This window comes from Cyrtonyx montezumae, unplaced genomic scaffold (assembly GCF_038088225.1).
Source record: "Cyrtonyx montezumae isolate F1298 unplaced genomic scaffold, pur_monq_1.0 scaffold_3, whole genome shotgun sequence".
Taxonomy (NCBI): Eukaryota; Metazoa; Chordata; class Aves; order Galliformes; family Odontophoridae; genus Cyrtonyx; species Cyrtonyx montezumae.
In genome coordinates this window covers 23,957,824-23,984,505 of record NW_027072034.1, presented here as the reverse complement: position 1 = coordinate 23,984,505, position 26,682 = coordinate 23,957,824, and the positions used below count along the sequence as shown (strand labels likewise).

At 37.3% G+C, this 26,682-nt stretch overlaps 1 protein-coding gene across 1 annotated transcript in view; it reads right to left on the bottom strand.

The window, feature by feature from the left end:
• The window catches only part of ITGBL1 (integrin subunit beta like 1), a 127,804-nt gene extending 108,126 nt beyond the window's left edge, over window positions 1–19,678 (bottom strand). Inside the window, exons 1-2 of the mRNA XM_065743209.1 lie at window positions 19,587–19,678; window positions 18,249–18,460 (exon numbers count right to left, since the gene is read on the bottom strand). Coding sequence (XP_065599281.1) covers window positions 18,249–18,460; window positions 19,587–19,678 — 304 coding nt within the window. The remainder of the gene's footprint in view (window positions 1–18,248; window positions 18,461–19,586) is intronic.
• Window positions 19,679–26,682: the final 7,004 nt, after the last annotated feature.

The following is a 26,682-nucleotide window of genomic DNA, read 5'->3' as shown; positions in this document are numbered from 1 at the left end:
ACTCATTCTGGTGGCTTGAACAATCTTTTTCTCTGTATTGGAAAAATTCTATACCTTGGTTAAGACTCCAAAAAAATAAATACTCCGTTATTTTTGTAGGCAGTTTATTTCAGTTGCTACCTCCTTGTGATGTGGTCCTTTGAACCTGACTCTGCAGATAGAATCATAGCCTCATTTAACATAGAAGATTAATCAAGAACTCGTGTTAGGTATTTAAACTACAAGATTGAAATGACAAGGGTAGCAATTACAAATGATAAACCTAGTAAGTGTAGACAGGGCAGTGCAGGCAAGAGGTTGAAATATCCTAAAGAGCTCCACAAACATTTTCAGATGCTGCCTTAAACGTGAGCTGGGTCCTGTGATCTATGTCTGGAGATAAATAAAATCAGAAGAATGGTATTCCTCTAAAGACGAAAAGCCTCTCAGTTCCTCAAGAGAGCTCTTCTTTAAGCTGTGGACCACCCTACCCAGTAGAAAAGAAAATGCAGTTATTTACAGTATAAAATTGTGGATATCTCTTAATCAAGCTGGAAAAGATTGTTTACTTTCTGTTTGGTTTTAATGGATATACTTCGAGACAAAGTCGTACCTTGATCATTTAAACAAAGCTGATTTCCTTTATTGAAACAGACCTTAATTCCTACCATTTGCCTAATTCTTGGTCCTTCTACTCAGCCTCTTCATTACTATATTACTTTTAATTACAGATTTCTTTATTTCTATTTATTGCTTCCCTGCTTATGCATTAATATTAATGTTAACAAATGCATTTATTTACCATTCTTCCAGTCTTTCATATTGTAAATTTTAATCAGTCTCCATGGCCTTTTTATAACAGTGGATTGCTATGAGAAAATAAATTGTACAGTGACTCTTCCTTCATTAGACATTCATTCCATAACAGCAACATAATATTTTTTCTAATCCATTAAAAAAAATCATCAATGCTCCATCAAATTTTAATTGGAAAGATTTCAAAAACAAATCTAATACCTCACAGAAACAGTATCATAGCTGAGCAACAGATTTCAACAACCAAATTTGTAATTTCTTCTATGAATGAAAGACAGTTTAAAGCAAAGTAATTTTAAAATAGAAATTTCCATAAAGCTGGGTTGACTGCCAAATATTGTATTATTCTCTATTTTTTAACTCAATCCCATATTGATAATTCTATTATTTCACCTCAAACTTAGACTACATTTTAGGTCACCTGGATTATTCCATTTGTTGGTTTGGGCTTTTGGTTGTGCTTCTTTCAGTAGTACTACTACATAGTGCTCTTCAGTTCTTCAGAAATACTGTTTAAGGTCAGCATCACCTGATAAACTTGGAACATAATCTTTTTACTATTAAATATTTTTGTTTTAATTTTAATTTGAAATGGTAGTAAACAATGCTTAATTTCATACATCTTAATAAAGGACTGAGATTTCACTGCTTCCCATTTTCAAATGATATATCCAAACACAGAACTATAGTACACATGGAATAGGCTTTCCTCTTCTTCCAAAATACAAATCTTTCATCAGTGCTAAGAACTGCTACAGTGTTCTTAATAAAAGTATTTTTAAATTGCCATAGTATAGGCAGTTTAGAATGGGGCATAACACTTGAAGAATAACTTATTTGTACATGCTTTCCTGATGTGGTGGCAATAGTGGTTGTGCTCTGTTTAATTCTATATTAGACTGTATTCATGTGACAGATAGGCTATATACCATCAATATAGAACTCTACAAGAATATATATACTGCTTGTGTTTCCTTTTGAACACTTCATGATATGACAGAGATTTTTAAAAACAGTTGAAAGCCTTACAAATCAAACTGTCTAAATTTGTCATCTTGCATGGTGTTCACCTGCTTAGTTTTTTACTTCAGGTATTTTAATTAAATTTTAGTAGATAATTTAACACATCGAAGCTGTTGAAGCTTGCAGATAAGTATTTAAGTATTTATCATCTTTTCGTCTCCTGACTACATTCTGTAAGAACTAATGTCTTGTAATTAAAGGGAAAGAAGAGATGAGGGAAAAAAAAGAGAAAAAGGGAAGAGACAACACTGATAATTCTTTAATGTTTTTAATTCATAAGGTACATCCTTGTTATCCAATTTGTCTTTGATATTTTTGTATTATTAACATTGTACATGACATCTGTTTTAATTAGGTTGTTGATCAGTTTTACTTTTTCCATTCATTTGTATTTATATCTAACACTGATAATATGAAAAATAATTTGTCCTTTAGAGCAACTTCTCTTAACAGAAGATTTCACTTCAGATTACAGAGCTAACCAAAGAAATAAAAGGAAGGAAGCTTTAACAGATGTGGATTTAATTAATGTGGGTTTAAGAAGTATTAAAAGCTATTACTAATTTCTCAATAAAATAACAAGGATAGCAAAAATAACTTCAAAAATACAAATTATAGAAGGAAAGGACTAAGCTGGAAACAGTTTTCTTGGTCTTTATTTGAATAATCAAGTGAAAAAAAAAAAGCATAATAAGCAATTCTGTTCAGTATCCTAGCTATAATACAAAGTATGCTCAGCAGTAGAATGGCTAGTATTCAAAGAAGTAAGGCGAAAGATCCCATGATGGAAAATACCCATTCCTAAGAAAATAGGGTGACTGGGGACAGAAACATGATCAGACTTTTAGTTTATCTGTGCTTCCATGAGAACGGACCAGAAGCACTGGGGACAATAAAATGTTCCTCTTCAGTGGAATTTAATTTAACAATTTAATAATCAGTGCTTATTAAAATGAAGGAACAAAACAAGAAAGATTAATAACTTAAAGAAAAGTAAAGCCCAGCTTTCTCTTAACAATTTTAAGTGTTGTAGTACTCCTTTAAATTTTTGTAATGTTTATTAATACTTTTCAGTCTGACACATTTTTGAAGCGTTTCAAGAAGTTCGCATTTAATCATTGAAAAGCCCATAATGATAATTCTGTAAAGCAAATTGTTGACATCCCCAAAGTACTGTGTATTCTGAAATTACTATCAATTTCTTCTAAAATTATTATTGTTTTCTTTGTTTCCTTGGTTGTTGTTGTTCTTTTTATTAAAAATAAAAGGATTTTTGAGCTATGAAGCACTACAGGAACTTTTACTTTCCTGATTGAGATTAGGAAAAATATACTATTGTATTATTCAACCAATACATATACATACTCAATATTTTTTAAATCTTTATATAAAATGTCATTAAGGTTAGGGATAAAGATTATCCTAAAAGTAGTGACTTTATTTGGCAAGCGTTTTGCTATACTTTTTCCCTATAACCTTTCAGTATTCTATTTTTAAATCAAAGTCCAATATACAGAAATCCCCAGGAGCAACTTGCTTGTAATTACAGATTGCATTCAATAATGCTAAAGCTAGGTTGACACTATATGCCAAAAATATTGGATGAAGAATAAGTAAAGGCAAATAAAGAAGGAAAAAAGAAAAAAGAAAAAAAAAAAGAAAAAAGGAAATCCTTTAAGGTACCAAGACATTAAATTTCCTATGGGAATACACGGCTCAGAAATAAAAGACAATTGAACACAAAATGTCACATTAGGATCTTATTCTGCTTTGAAATGCATTGGTCCTGCATACCTACAATGGAATTCCTTGTTTCTTAATAGGGAAAAATGAACAGGGTGTCCCAAGACTTTCTGGCTGACCATATTCCATATTATCTGCTTAAATTCTCACCAGGCCAGAAACCTGGGTCTGATGTCCTCTTTTCTCCTTGGGCAAAGCCTAGCCACTGTCTCCCTGGGTGCTGGTACAGCCCTGGAAGCACATCTGCATTTCTCCTGGGTGCAGAAACTCCGTTGTTCAGCATACTTAGGCCACAAAACTGGTTCTGCCCTTGTGCATCCCCCAGTAGGTGATACAAACTTGCATGGAGACATCCAGCAAACCTGTGAGGTGGCACATTTCTAACATTTTCTCCAGGTGAGGGTGGAGTTACATGCTTTGGTAAGATAAACAGGTTAAATTACACACAGGGAATCAAAGAAAAAGTACTCCTTTCTAGAAAGCAAACATATTTTCTCCATGCCCTGAGGTGGGTTGCATTCATGTGCTTGCTCACCACCTTCAATGCACTCAAGGAATCATCCTCTTGATTCACTTTATTGACTTCCTAGGAAGGGAAGATTATTCATGGTGTGAGCATCTCTCCCTTCTTCATGTGCAAGGCAGAAAGACAAAGTGATAACTGATTAAAAATATACAAACACAATATTTAGAAAGTTAGAAGTTACAAGAAAATGGTAAAAGTCAAACTGGAACTCATAATGAAGAGGCAATGTAAGAAGAGTGTCCAGCCCATTGAAGCAAGGCTTCCTTGGCCTAGTTTCTTATTACCAAGAGAGAGGCAATCCAGAACCTCCTATTGTTGTTACCTGCATTTCTTGGTTATTAAGTTTATCCAGGACATCATTTTTTAGTTGCTGCCAAACTGAAATCTCACATAGCATTAAGTTCCCGGGACTAGACAGAACTTTATAATAAAGCAAATCTCGAGCATCTTTTCATATTTACTAAACAATGAAATGTAAAGCCAGAATTAAGGAGTGTTTCTGAAAATAGTTTGAATGCGAATCAGAGGATATTTCAGCAGATCTGTGGAGTAACTACAGGGTAGGAAGAGCAAACAGTAATAGAAAAGTGAGACAGGCAATCATAGACAAACGGTTTACTTCCCTGCTGATGGATGAATAGAGCAAAGGGTCACTCAGGCAGGTTTGTTTTTTTTTACTTTCTGTTGGTAGTTTTATTCCTGATGTCAGGTTTAAAAGACAAGCCCAGACTGGCTATTTGTAATCAATACTATCAATAATTTTAAAAACAAAGAGCTCTGAAGTCCTCAACTAAGTTTAAAATAGTTCTACAGAGAGATGGTAAACATTGTTTTATTTGCAGAAGAGAGTATGGGACTCGTCAAGTTAATTGTCTGATAGACAAATCGAGCTGGGGCAACAGAATATTCCAATTTTTAATCTAGTGTTTAAACCGTGTCAAAGTAATTAGCTTTACAAGGCTGTAATCAAGTAAAAGAACAAATCTTCAGCCAAAGTTCATGGAAATCACAAATCTTGGAGTCACTAAGGTTTCAGTGACCAGCAACAACTGAACTTGATACAGCTGTGATGAACCATGTCACTGCTTTTGATTACTAATGGCCTCTCAGCTGAGACACATCGCAGCTTTATGACTGGGTTCTATGCTAATAGAGCAATGCTAGGTCCCAAGCAAAAAGCAACTACTCTTTTTTTTTCACTTGAATGATGAAATGTTCATGTTTTTTCTTTTCGGTTATCTTCTCCTGATGAACACATAAAGTCCTACATCTTCAAAAATGCTCAACTGCATGACTACGTGAGTCTCTATCCCCTGCTTTCTGAGGGCCATGCATTATGTATCAACTTCCTGGAGTTTTCCCACAGGAAATGCACAACAGTTCATCACGTACTTCATAGAGAAACCGAGTAATAATCAACCCAAACATTTAGCTTACATTCAGTAGAAAAGAATTAGTCCGCTAGAAGCTTAAGCCATCAGATAAACATGGGGAACAATAATTAGCCTAGGGCAGATGGACTGACAGTGTGCTAATAAGGTAGGCAGAGCTAGACTAATTACCAGCCGTTCCTTAAAAGACAATTCAAAACAAAAAAATTCTCTTCTGCTTCTACTTATTTCAAGGGTTACTTTTATTTTTTATTTTTTTATTTTTTTCTATTTTGAAGTATCGATCTCTAAATAACAATTCTCAGAATGAAGGTATTACACTTTTAATACAGAAATTCGCAAAATAAATTGGTTTGGTTTCATAAACCATTTCCCCTCATGTCACACGTTATTTTTAACTGTTTCTAATTTTTGATTAATGAGTCACATAAATTAAGCACTATATCAGCAAAAGTGCATTTGTACATCTTTTCAGTCTTTTTAGCCTAACAAATAGACATGTTTTGACTTAATGTCTGTGATGACACTGAGCAGCTTAGAAGCTGGCCCTGCATTTAGCAAGAGGTTGGACAAGCTGAGCTGTACAAGTCCCTTCCAATCTAAAGTAATTCTGTTCTAATAGATTGGTTATATGTCATCCTCATCTTCCTGATTTTATGATTTAACCGATGTTGATGGAAAATGATGGTAAAACATAACAGCACTGAGATTAGGCCTTATTTTTTGATGGCACATACACTTGTAAAATGTATTATCATGTGTTTTTTTAGGAGTTGTATAGATTAAAACTCATGTATTTATTTCTTTTCCATCAAAATTTCTGCTTGACCATGAAAACCAGCACTTAAAAAAAAAAAAGAGAGAGAGAAAATGATCGATTCTGACATGAGATATATTCTTGGTGGGGAGTACAGCAATTGTACATCTGGATTTCAGAAAAGAGCATAAAAACTCTGTTGATATAGAGGTAAGTCTGCCTCTTGTAGAAGTGGAACTCAAATGGCAACAGATGTGGCTACTGTTAATAGCAGTGGTAAGAAGAGCTGAAAATGCTGCCTCAGTATAGTTGATGTCAATACTCCTGTAGCTTAATTTTCCACCCCTGCCATTTCTGCTACCTGAAAAACTTATTCCTATGTGATGTCTCCCAATTTTAACTGAGTCCTTTCTAACTTCACCCCAACAACTACAAACACTGCACTTTTTTTCTGGCAGGCAAAATAATAAGGAAATATTTATGTTGTTTCTAATAGTTACTAACAGCTCTGTGCCCATTAGTCTCTTCTTCATTTCATCTTCTGTGTTGAAATCCTCTCTTTCATCTCCTGATGAAATCCTCTTGCTTATCCACTAGGATGAACAGTTGCCTCTAGGTACTATATTTGTTCCAATACCAATGTTTCTGTCAATTAACAAACTCTGTAATTCTTTATGGGATAATGATGACCACAATTCATTACTCAGGAATCAAAAAATATCTCTTGAAAGTTGAAAGTTCATGATGATTTTAATTTAAAACACTTACAGATATAAACTCACAAAACTATTCAGGAGACTGAACAGATATGTATCACATATAACTCTCCATATTTGTGAATTAGAGAATGTTCTTATTTTCTTAGTGCAAAATAGCAGAAGTAATCAAATGTCCCGACCATGTTAAAGTATAGAAGGAAAAATGTTTAAGAAAGAAAACACAGAATTTGAGGGCTGGGCTGATGTAAGTGGTAGTAATACACTGTCTTCAGAGAGTGTTGTATAGCATACTTTACCATCAGGTTTTTGGAAAGCAGCTGACAAAACTGAACTGAAATCTGAATACATCACTAGAACAGTGTCTTACAAAGAAAAAGATAAACGTTGTTTTAGGACACATTTATAGACCGAGTAACTCCCAGTAGAATTAATTTTGTTATATAACCTCTGGGTCAGCTCAAAAACCAGGTATATCAAACTGTGCCTTTGGCCAAAATACATATTCTACCATCAGTAAATCTACATGCAAGAGCGCAGAATGGATGGCAATTAAAGGCATTTTAAAAGTCCTTTGCAATACAATGAGTCTTTAAGGTTCACATCTCTAAATCAAGGAAAAAAAAATCAATCTGACTTGGCTACAATTCCTAGAAGAGTGATTTTGGTGTTTAGAAGGTGTCGTGCTGGCTGCTCACCAAGTTGGTCCAGTGCATTTGAGCTGCATCTCTTCAGGTTTGTAATTTTTTATTATTTTTTTTTCTCTCTCCCACATTCTTTCTAGAGTTTTGGCCTGTATCCAGGTGCCTAAAACTTTCCCACCTAGCTGTTCACCTGGAAAGCTGATAGTATTTATTTCCCTATCAATTTCTGGCATCTGCTACTTTTGTCTCCCCTTCCACATGCACAATGTCTTCCTTTTTTTTTTTCTCTTTCACTTACTAACAAAAAGAAACTACTGGATTAGGAAGTTTGTGAATGTTATCATCACAGAATTAGTTCAACACTTAAAAGCTAAGGAAGACTTCTGTTTTCCAGCTCTGAGAAACACTTCATACTGCATGTGTTCTCATACATTCTAGCTGCTGCTTGTATACAAATTCCTTACATTTGTTTCCAACCTTCAAATCTTTTCTCTCACTTCTACCACATTACATTTCCTATGTGCATCTAGATTCCTTTTCAGCCAAGCAATAAGCCATAACAGAGCGGAATTCTTGGCTGCTGATGCTTGCCAGAAGGTGTGAGGAGGTATGCAGCCAACATAAGGCTCAGTCTGATTCATTTTTGAAAAGAGATTTAGAAATTAAAATGGACATTTTTGAATACAAACAATAGCTCAAAGTTTTGATGTTACTATGAAAAAAAAAAAAAAAAGAGGAAAGCTTAAGGAAAGCAAGTTCTTATTTAAAAAGTGTCAGGTAGATGACCAAAACAAATAGTAGCTTTTAGGTACCAAAAAGGATCTGTACATAGTGACATTAAAGTAAGAACAGAATTAGCAAAAGTATCCGTCAGCAAAACTATATGACTCACTGAAAGACATTTAAAATCACTTCTGTGACTCACATGGAGAGGAAAGACAGAGCAAAAGGGGAAAGAACAGAGTCTGTGATTGAACTGCCCATTATGTCAAGACAATATGACTCTTCAGGACTGGCCTTTCTCACTGCTCTTTGGTGGTGACAATTTTGTTGGACAGCACAGATAGAGCAACATCACACATCGTCTAAAATATATTTTCCCAGGGCTACCATAAAAATAGTTAAAAGTTCCACAAACTTATTTGGTTTTATAGAACACATGGCCTACAATTGCAAGTATTTCCATCTTCTGAAATCATTACATTTCAACAGCAGCAGACAATGAATGCCTTTATAGCACTGAAGACATGTAGCTCCATGAAGTGCTATAGGGATGTGAGGGACAGTGGAATGAAGGAAAGGCTAACCAGTGATATTTTCATTTTCCCTGAAAGCGTGAGAAAAAGAGAAAAAACAGAGAAGTAGAATTTCCCATTCTCTTCCCATGAATGTGCACAAGGAGTATGATGATGACCACAGCATGGGCAATGGAGGAAGATAAACAGAGAGAAAGAAGGAAAAAGAAACATTCATACAGATTTGTACTCAGAGTTCCCTGCGTAAAACTGGGTTCTTTTAAGGTGAAGAAGGGAATGGGAGGGGTAAATCACACATTCCCACTTCTGTGACAGTAGTCAGGTTGATAGAAACATTATACTCTTGTCAATGCAACATCTTTTGATTTGCCATTCATCTAGATCATGTTTTCATCAACACAGGGTACAGTTCATTGCTGTCAAAGTATAATGAACATTAAAGAGGGTGTAATTTTGTATTGAGACAACATAGTAAATTCAAATTCCCATGGCAGTGTTCTAAAAAATGGTCTATAACTATAATTTATTAGCAATGCAATGCCATATTTTATCTTTTTTTTTTTCATTTTTGAGAAAACATTTTTACATATTTATTTAAAGTAAAATATAAAGGACAGATGGAGTTCCTGTTTAAGTAGAAATTAAGTTATTTGCTGTTTAATGGGGCCAAAAAGGACGAGGAGCTTCTAGAATGTAATTTTTGTTGTGATATGCATTATCCTACATCAAAGTGCAGGGCAAACATTCAATTTCCCTGCCTGTTTTTAACATTTTGCCAATTATCCTCAGTCAATGATTGACTAAGACTGCATGTGGTTAAACAAAGCAAATAGAACAATAGAAATGCTTCTGTTTATTACTTCCACTACTGCATTCTCATTAAAACGGTTTGATAAAAAAGGTTTTTCGATGACTCGCAACTCATTACAGAAGTCAAGCCACCACATTAATTTATGCCTCATTGTTGAAAGCAGGTTTACATTTTAAACAAACAAGTTCATTCTCTGAGAGACCTGATAATGGTTATTTAAAAACGGGGTTGCACAAACAGGAAACAGACATCTGTTTTTTGAAGTATTATAAACACTGCAAAAGATTCAAGTTCACAGTCTCAACAGATTAAAAACTATGGTTAGGAATCCCTTTCAACAAATTATTACATTTAGAAACATAATAGCATGGCAAAAAATATCATTATACTACCACAGATCCTCCTCACTAGGGCAGAACACCAGGCCAGAGAACTGGCCTTGCAGCAGCATCAAAGAAAATCAGCCTCAAAGAGACCTCTGGAAGAAATCATCTGGTCCAATTTTGTGCCTGGAGGCACAAACAAGTGGGTGATTTTCACTTCTGACAGCTATTTGTCCAGCCTGTTCTTGAACAACCCCTTGTGACAGAAATCCCACAGCCTCCCTCAGGCAAGCTTTAACACTGTGGGCAATAAATGCTCTCTCTTTGGGGGTAAGAAATGTAATGCAGAGATCATTCAGAGATTAAAATTTTGGTGTGCTGGGCCCCCTGCTCCAGGCAGGAGAAAGGGGAAAGCATGAAGAAATTTAAGCCTATTTTAAGGATTCTGTGGTTTAGCATCATGCCCTACCAAGAGGTTCTACTACTGAACAGCACTCACATGAATAAAGCATGAGCTAACAATAAGTATTTAATTTCATACAACTGTGGTTAACTTCTACAAGCCTGTGAAAACCTGAGGCATTCCTCCTCCAGGAAAACACAATGCTGAGGCACTAATGCAGCAGCAAAAGTCCTTGGCCTGAGAAACAGTCACCAGGAAGTGTAAAGAGATCCGAAGTGATTTATAAACACATCCAGGTCTTCACAGAAACTGCTCTTTGATGAGCTAGAGGAATGGATTAGGAAACCTGTTAAGGGTAGTGCCAAAGAGCTGGGCCAGATAGGGACCACCCGCACAGCAGCAAAGACTCTGAGAGCAGGGAGTGTTGTTAGGAAAAACAATTTGGCCTTTGGAGATAGGCAAAATCTTCAGCCTGGGGCTGGAAATCACTGCTTGTGCAGAAAAAAAGATGGAGGAAAAGTCAAGATAAAGCAGGGGACAAAAATTCTATAGGAAGATCCAGAAATTACATGCTTGTCTTGAAAGGGATTGTTAAATTAAGTACAAGGTTGAATAATTTTATTTTAAAATATTCTGAGTACATTTGTTAGACACTGACAAAATAAAGTGAAATTTGCATCTACTGTACTATTTAGATGAATTATACTACAAGAACTTCATCTTAAACCTTCTTGTGTGACATATTTCTGTGAAACCACCTATGGAGAAATAATGATATCTAATCTGGATAATATCTGTAAATAGAATCTCTTCTAACCTGCATGTAAGTATGGCTTAAAATCTTAATCAATTAGAATTTTCTTATTTACAAAACAATTCCCACAGAGCTCATATACAAAAGCATAAAGATGGTGAAGGGAAAGGAGACTGACAACTATCCTGCTCATCCAATTAAAAAATATTATCGTTACTGTAACTTTCCAAGTCAGTAGACCATTTAATACCACTTTGGATAGTTCTGACAGTGTGATTTCTTAATTAATACAGCAAAGTCTAATTCTGAAAGAATTACGGTTCATTTATCAAAATGTTTTCATACAAAAGTTACTTTTTTTTTTAAGTCTAACTTTGCCAGTCTAGAGAAAAAAAAACATTTGGTAGATGCCCCGTCAATCTGCTGAGTTACACAGAAGTACTTCATGTAGTAAAATACAAAGAAGAACACAAAAACAAAACACAGAAATCATGTTAAAATGTTTTTGAGATTGAAAGCATTCTTAACTCCAGAGATGCCATTATTATTATTGCTATTTTACTGTTACTCATAAAGTAAAGTAAATGTCATGGTCTGTATGATGTTGCTGGCAATATTTGTGTGCTATTAAATGGAGATTCTGGTCAAACAAAGGAAGGAGATGCAGAGACCAATTTTCTTGTTTACATAGCTGTATTGATTTCATTAGACTTATGTCAGTGGAAAAAAACAGGCTTCTGTTAACATAAAAAAAAAAGAAGCCATAGTATTAGCTTTTATTAAAACATCTTTTAACCCAAACAGTAAAGAGGAGTGACAGGATCCACTCCTAAATCTAACACAGTATATAACTAAAACTTGGGTTTGGTACTACTGAAAGTTTCATTTTAAATCATTTATTTTGTGTCTGTGTATCACATAGAAGGCTCATAGGAGCTCTATGTATCTTGAGTGCAAAATTATTTTTTACTGCAATACAGAAAGTTATGACACAGTCAAGATACCCTGTTTAGCAGAGACCACACACAAAGGAAAGTGGTTAAAACAATGCCAATGACATACTCTAATAATATTTTTCCTCTATGCTTCAATTCCTTAAGCAGTCCTGGGGAAAAATGGTGCAGTAGGAAATGTTCCGGTCTCTCTGAATATGACATGCCAGGAAATGAGAAAGGCATATTCTGGGAAAAGGTGCATTCCATCTTGAGTTTGTGAAGGAACAGGTTGCACAGAATGACTTATTCATGGCAGTTCTCAGGTGGGTGTTCATTTACAGTAGCATGAAGGACAGAGCTTAAAGAGTTCTCCAGAGCACGCCAGGCTTATGAAGTTAAATAAGGGCTGGGTCAGCTGAGATTAGATTGTTACTGTTGCTGTTGTTGTTTAGAAAGGATAATTGTAAAAATGAATCTTAGGCATTCTCCTTTAAATAAAAAGGATTTTCACAAATGAAACTGTATGGGAACCCACATAAATGGAGAGCAGCTATATTCAGTTGCATTTGCTCCTATACTCTCAATTCCCATTTAGAAAAACTGCTCTTTCTGGAGATGATGGGCAATTTTTTCAGTGATAGCTGTCACTTGGATCTGTTCCTAAGCTCAAACTGGAAGTTCTGCTTCATTACACTGGCTATGCTCATGATAAGGATCATCTGTGGCTTGAAACAGAAGTGAGAACAAAAATAATTCATTCAAAATGTGGTCACTGGAAGTTCCAATCTTACAATAATATTCCAGCAGAGTGTTTCAGCACTACTTATGTTTTTCAATACATTTATTGCTGCTTATCTGCTTTCCACAGAACTTACCTGGCTAAAAAAAAAATGACAAAAAGCCAAGTACATTTACAGTACTAACTTCTATGATTCTGTAGAAGGTCTCAGCTTTATCTCTGAAAGTCAGACCACAGTGGTACAACTCATTCATTGCTATGATTCTTTCCAGTTTAAAATCTGCAGGAATAACTTTGCCCCCAGGAACACAATGCTGTGACCAGTTACTCCAGATACAACATCTGCTGCAGCATGCTGCTGCCAGGGCAATAGCAGGTTGGCTGCAACATTTTCCACCTCATAAAGTTATTACTCAGTCCACTGATTTCCAGACCACTGTCAGAGTTGGTGTTCCCAGTCACTTCCGACAAAAAGAGCCCCAGGTATGCCTCTGAAGACTCTGGCTGCCAGTTTTCAAGTCATTGATGAAAAAATACCTTGGATTACGTCACTGCTGATTTTCAGTTGGACACATGAAAGGATGAAGAGTGTCTTAGTAGCTTTAGGAATGCTTTTCAAGAAAGGAGACAGGTGCAATTAAAGTCTTTTGAAGCTTTATTGTTTCTTATATGGAAATCTTAACATGTGGCTGCTTAAATTGGTGTTTCAGCCCACTCCCTATGAACCACCTTCAGAATCTCTGTCTGCAAAGAACCTACTCCTTTTATACGAAAGGATGTTTGGAAATAGTCTTTGAAAATATTGTTTAAAGAACATTATTTTTATTCTATACTCACACTTGAGACAGAGGAGTGCGGAAAAACATACCTCTGGATATAGATACATGTCTTTCAATGTAGAATTGTTAATATAGGCAGAAATTGGAAGTGGTTTGGGCTGAAACAAGGTGTAAATAGTTAGTCCTCCTCCTTCTAGTAAGCTCCCTTTATCGCAATGAGATCTCAGAGTCTTCACCTCCAAACTAAACATGCCCAACTCTTTTTTGCTGTCACAGGGTTGTGCCTGACCCTTGATCTCATTAGAAATGAGCAGTGAAATCGCTGGTGTTCCAGCTGGCAAGTTCCACATCCCTTCTCTGTAACACCTTAAGTGTCCCCACTTCAGTTAATCATGGAAGTTTAAGCTTAGATTACTTTTTCTATTTTTGTTAATCACAGGCATATTAAAAACAAACAAACAAATAAAAAACATTAAAAAAAACCATCCTGAATCGTGAGGATGTTGTGAGAACAACTTAAGCAGATATAAGTTGAAGGACAGGAGGCTTGAATAAATGCAAGCTCCAGTATAAAATGAGGAGTCCGTGAAACTTGTTGTCAAGTGAAGATAAGAAAGTAGAATAGATGTCCTGTTTTTAAAGACAAAATGGCAAAACAGATGCCTCAGCTCAATGTAACACCAGTGTGAAACAGTTCTGGCTACCCCTCTTCAAGACTGGAAGTTTACAGTGAAAATTACTATTAGCTTTAATCCTAGGATCACCAGATCATGAGAAATTAATAATTTTTTTTAATTTCTGTCCGTGTCCTTGGAATGTAATGAATATGTATGTGCTATGCCTTTAAATACGTAGTCGTTTCTCACTTTGGTGTGCATGTTTGGTGAATGATCACCATCCACCCAGCACTTTAATAAAGGGAATACCTCCTTGATGTAACTCATCAGAGTGTCAAGTTACTTTGTCAGTTTTGTTGGCATCAATCAACTAAAATTGATTTTCCTCTATTCTGCACAAACACAAATAGGTGTCAAGCAACTCTTTGATAAGAATTCATGCCACATTCTATTTTCCTTTACACACAACATAGGCTCCACTCACACTAAGAAAGCCCAAGGCAATTTGCAGCAAATGGCAAAACACAAATGTCACCAGCATTGCAAAGAGAATTACAGTATTGGGATTTCAATCTTCTCTGCACTCCCAAGGTACACAAGGCAGATTAAAAGGCCACTGAAAAGGAGATGGGATCCAATGAATCCCTCTCTTCTTTGTTTCTAGCTCCTTGATAAATCACCTATTACATTATCCATTTTAATGGGATAAAAGAGAAAAAACTGATCTCAATTCATTTCAAAGCATCTGGAAACATCTTGGAAGGAAAGTGCAGAGAAGCCTCAAGCAAGCGACAGTAAAGAGATGGGGAGAGACATTGTATTTGCTTTTCTTCAATATTAATGGAATAATTTAGTTTCTGTTGCTTATATAATGCAATAAGAAAAAAACAGCAGATACAGAGGTGGACTTCTATATTCAGGTCTTCCATCTTCAGATTAAAGGTTTCCGACATCTGGTCCAGAAAGTGACTCTGACCTAGAAAGCATCTTTAAAGAATTCCATACTGAGTATCTAAGTATTTTGTTTAGCTTGGGACAGGAGATGGAAAGGAAAATATGTCTGAACTGATTGGCAGGGAAAGACTAAGATAACTATCTTTGGCGCTAGTGACAGACAACTCTGTCTGCCCAACTCTGAATATGAACATCACTAGTGATTACACATCAGTCACTTGAAAAAGCCATCACTTTGGGAAGATGAAAAGTAGCTTGTTTGAAATAACATTCAAATCAAATACCATGGCTCTCTAGAGGAATGTTCAATTAGTCTCAAAGTTCTGCATGTGGTCCCACTCAGCTGCTATTGTTATTGTACTCATCAGGACAGACTGGGAATGAAATAGTTCAGTAAAGTTAAAAATAAAGACAAAACAACAACAAAAAAACCACCACCAACAACAACAAAAAAGAAAAGCAGTTTGACATCTTGACTATTCACCTAGAAGGAATATAATTTCATCACTGAGTCAAAAAAAATTGCTCTAAAATTCAAAGAAAGGAAGGCAAGCTATACATAGGAAATCACCTTGGTGTCTTAATATAAAGAAACATTGGAAAATACTGTTCAGTGAATGGTCAGTCACAATCAACATATAATTTTTCTTTCTGATGTAATAATCTAAATTTGCCTAAGAAGAGTGGTGAAATAAACTAATAGACAAGACTTGTCTGGATGTGAAAGTGGTAGATTCACACAATGAATTATTGTCATTGCAATGTCAGTGCAAAGTTTCTTCTCAGAATATGAAGACAAGGTTGTGAAATTTCCCATACATGGCATACACACTGAAGTTGGTGTAAGAAAACCAAAATACCAGCCATGTTTTTGTGCTATATAACAAGACCACAGGATTGAAAGGCAAGAAGTCACATTAGACTTTGAGGATCAATATGTACTGATGCCAACCACATGAAAGGGCAGTATTCCTGCAAATTTGCCATAAGAGCATTTCTAGAAGGAACAAGGGGGATGTTAGTCATACAACACATGGTTCAATCTCTTGCCACTAACAGAAGACATGACCAGGAGTGCACAGATTGGAATACAATTTCCACTGACCAGATCTATACTAAGTTTCTCAGCCCCCAAAAATTTGCCTAGCATCTGCTCCCCTGCAGTGCTGATCAACTCCAAACTCCAACAAAGTTAGCTTGACTTTCAACACTACTGACAAGAGACACAAGCCAAACAATCAAAAAACCTAAGCCCTTAACAGCTATTTCCCTCCCCATAAACTTGTACTGATTTGTTTACTAGTTTTAATGCAGATGAGTGAATCTTAGTTATTTGACAATGCAGGGGTAATACTGCTTCAATATTCCAGCTAGAAAAGGTGGTAACTACAAAAATTGCTTTTTGAGAGAAATTTTATCACTTAACATTTGCATTTTTAAAATGATACATAATGTGCTATACAAAATATCATTAGAAATCTCTTGGTTTTGTTTATCCTGTCAGCACCTCTTTCCATCAAAGCACTAGCAATACTTTCAGCCACTGTTCATGACATCAACAGGAACATAATATCTGAATTTGCAGTAAACTATTAAGACTGGAGAAGCTTTCAGTTTAACTATATAACTGCCCCAAGAAACAATATGAAGCATATTGAGACCACACCACTAATCAGAAAATTCACCTCTGGGACAGCAAAGCTCTGACATAAACAACAGTTGTCAGATATTTCTTGTGTAACTGGATTTATATTGCTGACTAGAGAGTATATAATTCATTTTCTCCATAAAGACATAGGTGCCAAATACAAATATTTTTCTTATAAACCCATTCTTGATCTTCTCATATTAGTATTGGACTTCTTAGCTACATTGTTGCTAAAATAAGTTGCTCTTTTTTTCCTACAGAATTTGCCAAACCCACTGCTGGAATGCATTTGTATTATCCTCTTACTAGCAGAATTCCTGTAACATTCCCATTGACCTAATTGCAGTTTTTGGCCTGAAAAGATGACACGTTTGTGTGAATCTGGTAAAGCTGTTTAAGCAGGGACACTAGAAATGAAGTGCCCATGTGGCCTCTTTCATCAAGATCCAGACTGAATCCCCTTAGGAATGTGATGGCATTTCTTCTTGCTCTTCTCTAAAATCCTATTCTAAGCTGCTTTAAAGAAAAAAAAAATCTCCAAAATCTGACAGAAATAGCCCAGAAACTTAAGTAAAGGCAGCTGGAAAGATGAAAGAGTGATAATATTTAGATGCAAACCAAGTGACAAGTTCAAGCAACTAGCAGGAACTAAATTCTGTCCCAGAAATGTATGTCATTTAATCTACCATTAAAGGATACACTATTAGCAGGGAAATCTCAGAAACCATAACACAATTACTTTGTTTTAAGTCTCTATTTGGATAGCATTATCTCTACTTGGAGAAAAACTGTTTTCATATTTATATGCCCTCAGCGTGATACATGTTACAGCAAATCTTCTTCCAGCAAATCTCAAAGTAGGAGAAGAAAAACATTACAGGACACAACTGATTGTTTAGCAATAGTTTAAAGCCTTGGTAGAAACTGCACGCTACTATTAGGTGAGCAGTTCAAATGCAGCAGTGTTCCATGAGAAAAACATGCAGGCTTCCATCCTGTGTTAGATTCAAAATGCAATTTGTAGAGTCCCCACACCAACATGACTCCTACTTTTGCCACTTCTGATAAAAAGTGGGCAAAGTCTCATTTTATGGTAGAGGCAGTTCCTTTGACTTGTGTCATTTAGTGTCCTTCAGTGTGCATAAAAAGACATTTAGAGTTTTCCCACTTCCTACTGTTAGGAGGCTCAGACAAAACAAACAAACAAACAAAAAACTAATTAATGGTTAAAAATTAAAGATCCTAAATTATGGTTGGACTTGATGATCTCGAAGATCTTTTCCTACCTAAATGATTCTGTGATCTTACAATACTGTAAGATGCACTGATGACTGTGTCTCTGCAATTCCCATGTGCTGTGTTTCTAGCATGTTTCTGGACTTCATATAAATTCTTAATTTTCTAAAGCTCCAGACACCACAGTAGCTTCCTTACCTGCGCAGACCTTCCCATCGTAGATCTCGCACACCCAGTCTTGGCACTCGCACAGCGGCCCATAGTATTTTCCTGCCTCTGTCACTTGGCAGATGCAGACTCCGCAGTCGCACCTGCCCCTGCCGCTGCACAGCAGGCCCCCTGGGACACGGCACCGGAGCTCTGCCTCAGCACGGGGCAGGAGGCACAAAACAGGGCTGCCTGAGGCACTCCTGAGGGCAGCCAAGAGAAGCTGTGGTCAGAGCCAGGTGCTACTGAGCAAACCACCCCACTGCCCCCAGCTTCAGCCATTCCCCAGAACATCACTTTTAACACCGCAGCTTTGTTTATGGTTGCGAACTACCACTTCCTTGAAATGATTTGATTTTAATCCATTGTTATCTACAGGAATATATTGCATTTTAATTATTATCATGTTAAACTGCATGAGGATCATCTCTTTCACACCTACTTGGTATGTATGCATACTTATCTGCAGATACATATACTACAACTGCATAATTTGATTGTCTGATATAAAGCATTTTGGTCCAAAAGCTTTACAAAAGACAGAACTTTTAAGCAGGATAACCAGAACATAGAATATCAAAAAACAATTTATGGTTGATTTTACTAGAGTTCTATTTGCAAAAGTAATCATTTTGCAATCTTCTGGTTTTCAGAGATAAGGGATCTATGTTTTTGTCAGAAAAGGAAACATCAGTAACCAGTGATTTCCACGTACAAATTTAGTGGCTGTGACTTTATTAAATTCAGGAGAAAACACATGTGAGATCTGAGGATTTGCTGTTCTGCCATGCAGTAGTGTCATGCAGTGGAGATCAGGACTTGCAGAACATTCACAAGGAAAATCAGACACTGCCTCACCAGGATCAGGATTGCAGAAAACAGAACAAAGCCAAGTGCCAAAAGCAGGTGTTCACCCTGCTAGGGAATGCTGAGGATTGAGGTGGGAAGCATCAACATCCCTCAGACACTAGATATTAGAGGCTTAAGGTAGGAGAACTGCTGACTACAAACATAGGCAGGTGCTGATCCCGATGGAGGCAAAGACCAAAAGGAAAATAATCTCGTTGCACTGCCACATTGATACAGAAGAGCACACACAGCCTACGGCCATGCTCCCACTCTACTCAGCAGCAGAATTTGAAGGTTTAGGCATAAGCAGCCATTCCTGTCCAACTTTTATCTCTTTAATGCACAAAAGATCTCCATCCCAGACACAAAATTCCTCACACCTGCACACCACCTACTCTGCTTTCTCCGCATCCAGACTTTCATCGCACGTCCCCTAAGGCAGCTGATAACCCCCCGGGATCACTTCCCCAGTGCACTTACCGCAGGGCTGGGGGGGTGGCGGGCCTCAGGCTGGGCAGAGAGCCCACTGACACCACCAGCAGCACCAGTCCCAGCAGCCCCCGCGCACGCATGGTGCCAGCCGCACTCCTGCTGCCTCCCATGGACAGATGGGCAGACGGATGGACGGGCAGATAGATGGACAGACAGAGCTGCTGGGTCCGTGGATAGTTGTGAGCTGGACAAGCCCAGCTCCAGGGCTGCTCCCCCCGCGCTGCAGTGGCGGTGATTAGCTGCCTGGGAGCGGGATTTGGGCAGCGCTCTGGGAGGGAGGCTGGTGCCAAACCCTGAAGTTTACAGTCTAGGCAGGGAAGTAATTAGAAACAGTCGTGCAGCCAGATGGTTGATTTTGATGTTTTAAAAGTGGCCCGCACACAGATGTGAGCGGGCTGTCTCTGTCTCAAAGTGCAGGCATCGTAAATATTTGAGGTATGCGTATCCCCACGTCCTTTGACGGATGGCTGTTTGGGATGTGCACTGTAAGGCAGCAGGGAAAGCTATATGGCAGAGGAGTTGAGACGGTTGCTCCCCTGCAGGCCTAGACTGAGCAGCAGTGCAGCAGATCCAGGTCGTGGGCTGGCACCAGGCTGGGTGACCACCGGTGTATAAACATCGGCAGTGAACTGATGCCCAGCAGCTCATTAACACACAGCACAGTGCTTCAGAGCACCAGCATAAGATTTTGGAAGGGGATTAGAACTAAGCTAAAAGAAAGGAGATAGATAATAAATGAGTGAAATTTGGCAGGAATGACCATGTGCATTTCTTCAGAAGTGTTGTGAACAGAGGGTTAAAAATGTCAATTCTGTGAGGAGAGGCTGAGAGCCAGGACTGCTCAGTCTGGTGAAGAGGAGAGTCAAGGGATCTCATCAATGTCTATAAGTACCTAAAGGGAGAGTGCACAGAGGATGGAGCTGGGCTCCTTTCAGTGGTGCCCAGTGCCAGGACAAGAGGCCATGGGCACAAACCAGAGCACAGGAAACTCCCTCTGAACATCAGGAATACTGCTGAACAGTGAGGGTGCCAGAGCACTGGCACAGGCTGCCCAGAGGCTGTGGGTTCTCCACTCTGGAGCTCTCCAGAAGCCTCCTGGGTATGGGCCTAGGCACACTGCTCTGGGTGGTGCTGCTGGAGCAGAGGCTGGAAAAGGTGGGTCCAAAGCTCCCTGCCAGCCTCAACCATCCTGTGAATCCGTGGCTGTCCTGGGGAACTGCTGATTGTCTGATACATATGTGTGATGGAAAGCTCTTAAGAAAACTTCCACCACCTAAGATGGTATGGCATAGGTTTCCTTATCTACACATCCAAATAGGGAGTTTTGAATCAGACAGTTCATAGAAGATTTAATTGGTTCCAGAGGGTGTTTTGTAGGCCAAATTCTTCAGTAGCCTTCAAAAAACAAATAACTTTTATTTTATTCTCATGTTAAATATCTGGAATAGCAAAGATTATACTGTTCTAGAAAACTTTAAAATTATGTTAAAGTCCTACAGATACTGACTTTTCCAAAAGTGTAATTGGGTTTAACATATTGAACTCAAGTGTACAGTTCCCAGGATTCCTGCTAATATAAGTAGTTCTCCCAGCAGTCTTTCTGTGATCAGTTCGTCAGTCAATTCACTTGGCTCTATTGCTCTTATAGATGCCAAAGAACCTTTTTAAATCCAGTTTGGGCCCCAAAAGTCCAGTTTTTGGAAAAATCCTGTTCAGTATGAAATATAAACTTCCACTGTAACACAAGATGCTGGAAGAAAATATGTTCTGTCATAAGGCTGCTCCAGACATAATGCCTCCTATTTTAATATCTTGGCCCACAACATCAGAGGTGGGTAGTGATGATATAGCAATAGGGGTTGAACCTTCCCACCAATATTTCATTACATTTTGTTGCCTTCTGACAGATGGCAGCAGAGGGGCAGTTTGACAGAATGGTATCTGACATGGAAGTGCAAAGGTGTGGAACTGAATTCTTCCATGACAAAGAAAAAAAGAAAAAAAAGGCACTCATTGACATTCATCAACATTTTTTAAACATTTATGGAGATCAAACAGTAGATGTCAGCACAGTGAGAAGGTGGGTGGTGCATTTCAGCACTGATAACAGTAATGTGAAGGACAAAGCACATTCCAGACAGCAATGCACAACTGTTACATCATGAAATGAAGAGTGCCTTAATCAGTTTGTATGCACAAATCAGCTAATAGTGGAGACACTGTTGAAAAACAGTGTTTTGTAGCTGAGAATTTTCTCTATCAGATAGGGTTACTATGCTTTTTTCCTGTTGTAGTTCTCACAGAAATAAATAGGAGGCATTACTTTTGGAGCAACCTATGTACATTCCTATTACTGAAGATATAAACCAAACATGATTCCAATGGGCTATTAAAAGAATTCTGCCTTCTTTTAACATATTTCCTTGAAGTTGAGGAGTGTACAATTTTGCTCTCTACTTGTAGTGCACATAATTTTGTCCTGTAACACAAACATAATTTACAGTCCTTCATTTAGTTGCTGCATATCATATACTAATTTTCTAACAGTTTTTCTGCCCTTTCTAGTATATTTTCCATGGCAAAGTTTTCTCATGCAACCAGAAAAATCTGATATTAAGACTGATCTGTAGGTTTCAGTCTTCCAAACTTTTACCATCACACTATGCTCTTGCATTTGACTTCAGTGGATCTAGTGAAAAGGTAAGTAAAGTGGCAGACCTTTATTTATGACAGCCCTTGAATGTTGAAGTCCATGCTTAATATCTCAATGTGTTCTGTGCAGTTGTTTTTCAAATTAATTTGTAGTGCTATAATCAATAAATAATAATAACAATAAAAATCCAAAGACCTCTAAGTTTAAGAAGTCAGCAGTTTTAAGAACAGTATAATTGTCAGAAATTGTACTGTCTGAGTCAAATAATGGAAAGCTCTGCATTTTAGATGATAGTAATTCCCTTTTGGCACTAAATTTATCTTTAATCCACACACTAAAATGTTGCCATCTGTTCATCCTCCTCCTTTTTTTCCCGTGCAGACTGGTGGAGATATATGTGTGCAAAACCTTCAAGCAGCCTGCAAACTGCACAGGGAGAAAACATCTGCCATTATATGTTGACCTTATCACTTCATTTTTTTTTTAATTTATTTCTATTTTGGGGGGCTTTAAGTAATGCATGCACTTTGGCTGTGGACCTTCTAATTTTGAGAAAACACAGTCACACAGCTCAAGAGTGGACTATTTCAAATGTGCACCCAGAACATATGTATAGTAGTTGTTTTCATATGTACTTGCCTCTAATACAGTGCTTCTTTACTGGATTTAATACTTTGCTTGGATATATTATTTACTTATTTAAGTTTAGGATGTTTGTATGCATGCATATGTACTTATGCACGTATGGACACTATGTGGTCTAAGAGGATTTTTATAAATTTAAAAGGAGACAGCCTCTTTCTAAATGAGAACCTGACATGCAGACTTCATGACTGCTCACTACTTTTCAGCCACTCCTGGATATAATCATAAAGAGCTTTGCTATCCAATACATAACATACACCAGAACAAATTAGTGGTCATAAAATGCTACTTTTTCTACATATTGGAGTTTCAAATTAAGGCTTCAGATCTGTAGATGCTTGGTAGATTGTACACTTAAATGCTGTTATGTCATTACCTGCAGAGGTGGTAGAGAAATGGAGAAGAGAAATTCAACTAAATTTCGAGGAGGAGGAAATAGAACATACTACTAATTCTGAACAACCTTCTGAAAAGTTGGCAATAGATTTAAGTAACATTTGTCAGACAAGAAATGTCTTCAAATGAAGATGTAGAATCAAGAAAATTGGTGCTGCTAAACATCCTACATCTGAACCAGTTTAAGTACATCTCTATTAGTCCTCTCATTAAAAGTTTGCAGGATTTGGTATGGTGAGAGACTGGGATAAGACTTTATCCTTCAATTTTATTTACAAGGAGAAAAACCAGTGCTATAATTTCCTGTCCAAATTAGTAATGGCTATTTTGTGGTTTCATAGCCCTTTGAACTGCCCTGAGCAGCTGGCTCTAGGCAACTCTGCTTTGTGCAGGAGATTGGACCAAATGATCTCCAAAAGTCCCTTCCAACTTCAACCATTCTGTGATTCTGTGTCTCGGAATACATACCATGCAAAACCAGACTTGATTAGGTGCAGGGAAGCAGATGGGCTTTTCCTACTCTTTTATTATGGATGGCCTCATAGTGGCCAGCTTAATTTTCCTGTCTCTTTAATTAAGAAATTAGGTTTGCAAACCAAAATTCCACGCTATTTTTAAGGAACATTCTACAATATAAAACAAAACACAGAGCATCTGTGAGGAGCCTAAGATTAAAATATAACTAGAGACCACCGAAAATTGTCAAGTAGTTTTCTGGGTTTCCATGGAGCCAAGTATAGTAACACCACCAGTTTTTGTATGAAGACACCATGCAGACGCATTCACTTACATAGCAATTTCCTAAAATTAAACAGAAGTTGAAAACCCCACAACTTATTCTCTATAAAACCTGGAATTAAGACACTTGGAAGCACCAAGTGAATTTGCATCACTTCTGTCACAGACGCACAATCACCGAAGTTGATGTCTCTAAAGATCTAACTTGTGACAAGCTTTTTGAGCATCTTCAGGCCAAAAGGCTTGACAGAGGTAACTCAAATCTACTGTTTAATTTATTAAACAGTTCAGAAGTGCACACAACTGTTGAGATTCAGCACTGTGCTAACCGATGGCAGCAGAGCTGTACAGAGAAGAAAAACTTGTATTCTTTTTGCTGACATGATATGGAATCTGGGACAGTTGATGTATCACACAGGGAATAGAAATAGCTTTTGGAGTTACAGGATCAAGGTTAGAACAAGATTAAAGCTGAGCTGGCCTGAATGTAGCTGCCCTGGATGGCAGTGAATATAAGCTATCCAAACAGTTCACAGGCCAATATTAATCAAGAGGTTATTGTTTTACACCTTGGGGAAAAGCCTTAGTTTACACTTCCAGGTCTCATTCAAAACTTTAAATAGTAGGTAGGTTTTTCATTTGTTTAATGTTTACTATTTAATTCCCCCAAACAGTAATACTGCCCTTCTTTTACAGAGGTCTTAGGGCAGCATGAGATTTTTAAATATGAGCTTCCAAGGCAGCTCAGAATGCCAGCAATAACAGTACATTTTTAAAAACATACTATCAAGTTCTTAAGCATTTAGCACTTATTTCAGAAAGGGAGTCATGTTCTGGTACTATTCATGCTAACAGTATTGTTAAAGAGGCCAAGAAAGGACATAACAGGCATGACATTTTTCAACATAAAACCTCACTTTGCCAAACTCTGCTTTATTTTTCAAAGGGACAATGCTACCTGTGCTTGGGAATCTCAACAAGTCCGAAGTAGTGGCAAATACAATAAAAACAATTAATGTCTATGTTTTTTGTATGTTTTTAGCCAGTTATGAGAGTGATCTGAAATGAAAGTCATCATTCTTATCTCTAAGTGTTTCCAGGGATGGTAAATTAATAATAATAATTAAAAAAGAATATTGCTGACGTTTTAGAGGCATAAAAGCATTAATTCAGGTTTAATGTCCAAGTTGAAGATATATACACCAGATTTTCAAGGCCACAGCAACCCCTCTCATACAGTTTCAATGCTCCGTCTTGCACTGATCCTGCTGTTTGTTATTGAATCTAAAATGAACGAGACGGAAATTAAGAGGGGGATGAACACTATTGCCGCTCTTCTGAATGCTAAGCATTTTTTAAAGGTAATACACATACATACACACTTAGTTGTTAGATTTAGGACCCAACTTAATGTCTAGAAATTTAAAAGCTTACTCCATGTTCTTTATTTCAGTTCTTCAGTGTTGGCACTAGTCACAGAACAACAGTTTTGCAATCCATCCCCAACAAAAACCTCATGAACACTGACCCACTTTCTTTTACACTTGTCTGCCTGAAGTTTCTCTGTGATAATTTTTGTTATGGTCATATGCTTCTGAGTGAAAGCACTTCTCATCCTGAGCCATACCAAGCAGGCAGCTGGAATGATGCTGAGCTGTTGGACCAGTTTTAATCAGGTGGAGTCCTGCCACTGTGATGCTGCCCCACATGTGCTGAGTAGAACTTCAGGTTCCTGGAGAGCTTTGTGCTCACAGCCATTAAGATGACTAAGAGCTTTGGATGCCTTGGGGCCAGACAGCAACTTTTTGACTCTTATCCCATGCCTAAATGATTAAATCTTCCTTTGGGTCTGAAGTTTAATTCTGAATTACTAAATGATATTTTATGACCTTTTTTAAAAGCTTAACCATCATTCCAAAATGAATATTTCATGAATTCTTTTACTCATTACAGAATATCTGAAAGCAGATCAAGCAGTGAGTTCTTTTCTAAGTGGTTAATCAAATTCCAGCAATAGCATTTCCATTAAGCTCAACTCTATGGGATGTTTCAAGATTTTTTTTTCCATTCTCTTCTGCTCCTTAATAGACACATATGGATGGTGAGAACAAGAGGAGTACAAATAAAGCTCAAATAGACACAGAAATAAAAGCCCATAATTTCATTAGTAATAAAGTGTCTTCTCCTGTTCTCAACTACACCAAATGCATATACTGCTATGAAAGTACGTATTTATATATATTAGCAAAGGAGAGAGAAGCAATTGAATTCTATACAACAGAAAAGTTGGTGGCTAGAACTAGAGATTTCCCTTTGTAAACTGTTGATCTTTCCCATAGAAAATGGGGAAGATGAGAGGCTCATTGCTTGCCTACTTTGGTACAACCTAGAAACCCATGATGAATTTTTATCTATATAGTTGCTTGAGTTAATTTCATTCAAAACAATGCACGCCTTGAGAGCTATGCAAATTCTGCAACAAAACACGCAAAATCAGGCTTTGCATTCACTCTTTCTTCAGGACCTACTGAGTGAGCAGGACTAGAAAGCATGACTTGTAATCACCTTTTATGCAGGAAGATTTCACTGTGTTTGCAGATCATGTTACAGAAATTAAAGTGATAGGAAAGGGTGAGAATTCCCCTCTTGGAT